The 5,590-nt window shown below is 50.8% G+C and overlaps 1 protein-coding gene across 4 annotated transcripts in view; it reads right to left on the bottom strand.

The window, feature by feature from the left end:
- The window catches only part of SERPING1 (serpin peptidase inhibitor, clade G (C1 inhibitor), member 1), a 20,908-nt gene extending 16,000 nt beyond the window's left edge, over positions 1-4,908 (bottom strand). Inside the window, exons 1-4 of one of the 4 annotated variants that reach the window (XM_011963418.1) lie at positions 4,700-4,908; positions 4,110-4,176; positions 2,085-2,559; positions 305-439 (exon numbers count right to left, since the gene is read on the bottom strand). In XM_011963418.1, the coding sequence (XP_011818808.1) occupies positions 305-439; positions 2,085-2,559; positions 4,110-4,154 (655 nt within the window). In that variant the 5' untranslated portion in view covers positions 4,155-4,176; positions 4,700-4,908. Of the gene's footprint in view, positions 1-304; positions 440-2,084; positions 2,575-4,109; positions 4,417-4,699 lie in introns of all 4 variants that reach the window. The other 3 variants (XM_011963416.1, XM_011963417.1, XM_011963419.1) reach the window with 3 other exon arrangements.
- Positions 4,909-5,590: the final 682 nt, after the last annotated feature.

Raw genomic sequence — 5,590 nt, 5'->3', positions numbered from 1 at the left:
GTCTTAAAGGCCTTGGCCTCCCAAAGTGTTAGCATTACAGACGTGAGCCACCATACCTGCCTGGTTATTTTTATTCTAAAGCAGTTGATGAATGCCAGAGACTTGCCTAAGGTCTCACTAGAAGAACAATCCAGTTCCTGCAGTGACCTGATGCTCCTGCCAAGGTCTTCACTTGCTCCGCAGTCCATCCCTGATACTGTAGCTTCAACATTCCCTCTGTCCTTTCTTTTCCCAGTGCTGGGTTCCCCTTCAGAGTCCTCTCAGGACCCTCCTCTGCAGACACTGCCCCTTCCTGGGCACTCACCTGGGCTGTGGAAGATCTGAGAGACTGAGGTGACACCTTTGGTCATGAAGCCCTTCAGAGCCTGGTGGACACAGGTGAAGTCCTTGGGGTAGGAGAGGACGCTTTCCAGGTTTGTTTTGGTGTTCTCCCCAGCCCCTGCAACAAAGGGCAGAGATGAAAGATACTTGCAGGATGAGTCGGGGGACCTTCCTTGGGAATGAGGGTTGGGAACCAGGCTGGAATGGAGGGTATTCCCTGCTTCGGAGGGGTCACAGATCATCTGAGCTGAAAGTGTTCTCTCTCTCTCTCTTTTTTTTTTTTTGAGACAGTCTTGCTCTGTTGCCCAGGCTGGAATGCAGTGGTGCAATCTCAGCTCACTTGAATCTCCAGGTTCAAGCAATCCTCCCGCCTCTGCCTCCCAAGTAACTGGGACAATAGGCACGCGCCACCATGTCTGGCTAATTTTTGTATTTTTAGTAGAGATGGGATTTCAACATGTTGGCCAGGCTGGTCTCGAACTCCTGCCTTGGCCTCCCAAAGTGCCGGATTTACAGGTGTGAGTCACCGTGCCCAGCCAAGAAAGATTCTGTAGCCTTTTTAGAATTCTCTCCGGGGAGTAATAGCTCTCTCCCCACTGCTTGTAGTAATTTGTTTGTTCATTTCCTAGGGTAATTACCCAATGGGACTTGACGGTAATCCCTCAGGATGGCAGAGGATTTATACTTTTTTGACCTCCCACTAAGTCAGACGCTAGGCTATCTGCTTCCTTTTTTTTTTTTTTTTTTGAGACAGAGTCTCGCTCAGTCTTCCCAGGCTGGACTGCAGTGGTGTGATTTTGGCTCACTGCAACCTCCACCTCTTGGGTTCAAGCGATTCTCCTGCCTCAGCCTCCCAAGTAGCTGGGGTTACAGGTGTCCGCCACAACACCTGGCTAATTTTTTTGTATTTTTAGTAGAGACGGGGTTTCACCATGTTAGTCAGGCTGGTCTCGAACTCCTGAGCTCATGATCCGCCCACCTCAGCCTACCAAAGTGCTAGGATTACAGGTGTGAGCCACCGCACCCAGCTCAGCTTTCTGGTTATTAATCTTTTGAGGTAGATAGCATCATCACTATTTTACACAAGAGGACTCAAGGCTCAGAGAGGTTAAAGTGAATTGCCCAAGGTCACAGAGCTAGAATGCAGTACTAACCACATCTACTCTAGGTCTATCTCTGATGATTTTTTTTTTTTTTAGAGAGTCTCACTCTGTTACCCAGACTGGAGTGCAGTGGTTTGGTCTCGGCTCACTGCAACCTCTGCCTCCTACGTTCAAGCAATTCTCCTGCCTCAGCTGCCCAAGTAGCTGGGATTACAGCATGCACCACCACTCCTGGATAATTTTTGTATTTTTAGTAGAGACAGGGTTTCATCATGTTGGCCAGGCTGGTCTTGAACTCCTGACCTCAGGCTATCCACCTGCCTTGGCCTTCCAAAGTGCTAGGATTACAGGCGTGAGCCACTGTGCCTGATTTCATCTTTCTTATCACCTCTCCTTGCCATGAAACATGGTTAGTGGCTGCGACCTTGTTTTATATGTTCTTGTATAGTCACAGGGTTTTACAAGCAATAGGTTTGCCTATTAAATCATTGTTAAATGATAGAATGTTCAAGAATGAAAAGATACTTCCCTCTATACCCCCAATGTATAGCCCATTTTTACAGCTTCTTCCCAGAGACATGGCTTTGTAAGTGTCTAGGTTGGTGACCCTTATGGGAGTGTCCAACAAATGACCTGGAGAGAATGCAGTCAGGGTCTTACCAAGCAGGACCTGGGTGAGGAGGCTGGCAATGCTGAATGGGGAAAAGGCCATGTTGGTCTCTGCCTTCTTCATTGCTGAGAAGGCGTGGTAGAGCTTCAGGGAGAAATCTACCAAAGCGTCCCCCAACATGGCCTCTGTTGAATGACTCTCCAAGTCAGAGCAGAGAGTAACAGGTCCTGGGCAGAAGGGACCAGTAGTGGGCTGAGTAGGAGAATCTGTGGGGAGCTGGGTAGTTGGTTGGATGGGTTGGATGGTGGGTTGGGTGGTGGGTTCATCAGTGGTATTAGCTGTTATTTTGGTGGTTGAATTGGTTGTTGAGTTGGTTGTTGGCAAGCTGGAAGCCTCCAGGATAGATTCAATGAATAGCATCTTGGAGTTATCTGGCACTGCGATCTTCCCTTCGCTTCCCTCTTGCAAACTCTCTGGATCCCAGGAGCTGGAGCTGGTAGCATTTGGATTTGAGGAGGCTCTATCCTGTGGTTCAAGAAACTGAGTTTCATTTTTTTCTTACTACGAGGCACAGTCCTCTAAAATACTGAAAGCAGTTAGAGAAGGTGTGGATGTGGAAAATGTCCTGTACAAGACAGTAATTTCTGACAGTGTGACGGATGAGGAACCTGTCTTGGAACCACCACCACTATTTCCTCAGAGAAGGGGAGATATAGGGTGAGGGTGGGGATGCACAGGAATGTGCTCTGCAGAAGATGAGGGATAGTCAGGGACTCTGTAATCTCTGACCAATTACTGCCCTGTAGGAAGTTGTTTTCCAAACAGTGAAATTGACTGTTAATTGCCATTTATCTATGTTCTTGCAATTTCCTGTAAATATCTACCTGTTTGACTCACTGGCTTGGCTAGTACAGACATTTGAACTTGTGCTCCTGGATTTAGAACAGTAAATTTTCAAACTATGGGTTGCAGCCCATTAGTGGGGGTGGAAAAACAATACACATTAGGAAGGGAACAAAGAAAGGGAAGGAGGGAAGAAGGGAGGCAGGAAGGGAGGGAGCAATAAATAGTATAGGCCAGCGGCTCTGAAACAATTTTGACTCCCAGGGAATATTTAGCAAAGTCTAGAGACAGTTTTGGTTGTCATAGGGAGACAGCAGGGAAGATGTTACCACAATCTAGTGCATACAGGCTAGAGATACTGCAAAACACCCTAAGATGCACAGGGTAGCCCCTCAGCAATGAATTATCCAGCCCCAGTGTCAACAGATCCTCCACTGAGAAACCATGCATTAGCCCCATTTCACAGGTAGAGAAACTGATGCTGACACGTATTAACTAGTCCAGGGTCTCACAGAAATGGGAGAAACAGCTACAGGTCAAAACAAGGTCTCTGATTCCAAACTCCCTGCTCATAACTACATCATCTGCTGAGTATGTCACGCCAACTCGTGCGGGCACACACGCACATACACACACCCCTACCTACCTTTCTCCTGGGATCCCACACTTCTTAGCCTTTTTTCTAGTCCACGACCTCCCAGACCACTGGGACCTCTCACTGCTATTGACCCCCACCCAGACCCAGGTATGTTTGCTACCATTCTTCCCTATCTTCACAGGCCCTAGCCTGGGACCACCGCCGGTCACAGCAGCCAAACCTCTCCTCTCCACAGCTCTTTTCTACAGCAAACTCTTGCTTTGATATCACAAAATGCTTCCCATCTCCTTGCCCTATGTGGTCCTCCTGCCAAGCCTGTTTAGTGGACAGGGTGGGATCTGTTTATTCAACATTTTATAAATCAGGAGGAGTAGGCTGGGAAAAGTGACTTCCTCAGGACCACGCAGCGCAGCTCCTACATGGCCCGCCAAGATTAGAACTTGCATCTGTCTGAGTCCTGAGCTCTTTCCACCACCTACGAGTGCGTGAGCAAGGATCACACTCGCTGATCCCAAGAGGAGCTCTCCTCATTCTCCGGGGCCTGAAGGGTTAATCCTCAGCCACCGCCCGCACCCCGCACCATCCCCCGTTCCCGTCTCCACCCCCGTCCCCCATCCCACAAGGGACCACATACCCCAGCCAGCAGCAGGAGGGTCAGCAGGGTCAGCCTGGAGGCCATCTGGGCGGCGACGTCAGCGGACCTGTGGAGCCAGCCAGTATCCGAGCCAGCTCCAAGCCTGGGAGCCCAGGGGCCCCCACCCCGCCAGGGGCCCGCCCCCATTCCGTCCCAGGCCCCAGTCCCTCTTAGCGAATTCCCTCCTCCTCCCTCCTGGGGCCACCTCCTCCCTGGCTCCTCCCTCTGTTTTGTTTTCCCCAAACCGCTTCCCTTTCCCGGCACCGGCTGGCCCTTCCTCTCCCCGTGGGCCCGGGTCTCCGTCCATCTGTTCAGTCGGAGGGGAGGTCGGGGGCGGGGGGGTCCTGCTTTAACCAAACAATGAGGCCAGAGGCGTGGGGGAGGGGAGGTCCTGGGGGGCTGAGCACAACAGGCCTGAGGCGGGAGGGGCTGGGGTAGGAGGAGGCAGAAATCCCAGGTGGAAGCAAGCCTATGGAAACCCCCGAGATCAAGGCAGGCCGGAAGGCGGGGGTGAGGAGACCCCCCTCCCTAGACCTCTTCACTCCATGCTTTCCACCCTACTGCCCACCCCTGCCCAGCACCAAACCTACTCCAAACTCCTGGTGACCAGGCGGCTCCAGTGCAGACTGAGGAGAGTCCCCCAGGGTCAGGAAGGGTGGGGTGCGGGGGGAGCGCAGTCTTAGCTATTGGCTGGCCCAGGACACTGCCCAGTTACAAATTAAGGAAGATTGATCGCTGGTGTGAGTTCCTGTAAATCAGGATGGGACGGGATGGGATTGACCGCTTGGTTTTCTTTGTGAGCCACGCCAGGAATTTAGCCCAAATCCCCTGGTAGGTGGGGTGAACGGGGAAGCTTGGGTGCAGTTGTCAGCTTTACACAACCAAAGCTTCCCCCACGTCTTCATGAGTAACAATAAAAACAGCATGTACACAAAATGTGCTCCGCAGTTTTTAAAGGAATGAACTTTTTGGAAATTGCTCATCTCCGTTAATCCTCAACGTAACCCTTTGTGCGCCATTGTACCCATTTGATAGTTAAGAAACTGAGCCTTAGAGCAGTGAAATGTCGGGCCCTGATCACTCTCATTTGGAGAAGTATTCCGAAGCCTAATCTCTGCTCTCATCTCCCCTGTGCCTTTTAGGTGTTCTGCTATTTTTGCTCGTAGAGATCCATAATCAGTAGTTCTTTGTATAACAGACAAGGGATGTGAGGCACCCAGCTCAGCAAGCATTCACCTTAATTAAAAATAAAAAAAACTAGCCGGGCATGGTGTCTCATGCCTATAATCCCAGCACTTTGGGAGGCCGAAGCAGGCGGATCACTTGAGGTCAGGAGTTCGAGACCACCCTGGCCAACATGGGGAAACCCCGTTTCTACTAAAAGTACAAGAATTAGCTGGGCGGTGCAGGTGCGCACATGTAGTCCCAGCTACTAGGGAGGCTGAGGCACAGAGAATCACTTGAATCTGGGAGGCCGAGAT

Source organism: Colobus angolensis, unplaced genomic scaffold (genome assembly GCF_000951035.1).
Source record: "Colobus angolensis palliatus isolate OR3802 unplaced genomic scaffold, Cang.pa_1.0 Scaffold61, whole genome shotgun sequence".
Taxonomy (NCBI): domain Eukaryota; kingdom Metazoa; phylum Chordata; class Mammalia; order Primates; family Cercopithecidae; genus Colobus; species Colobus angolensis.
Note: the sequence above shows the minus strand (reverse complement) of the source record. Positions and strands in the feature narration are given on the sequence as shown.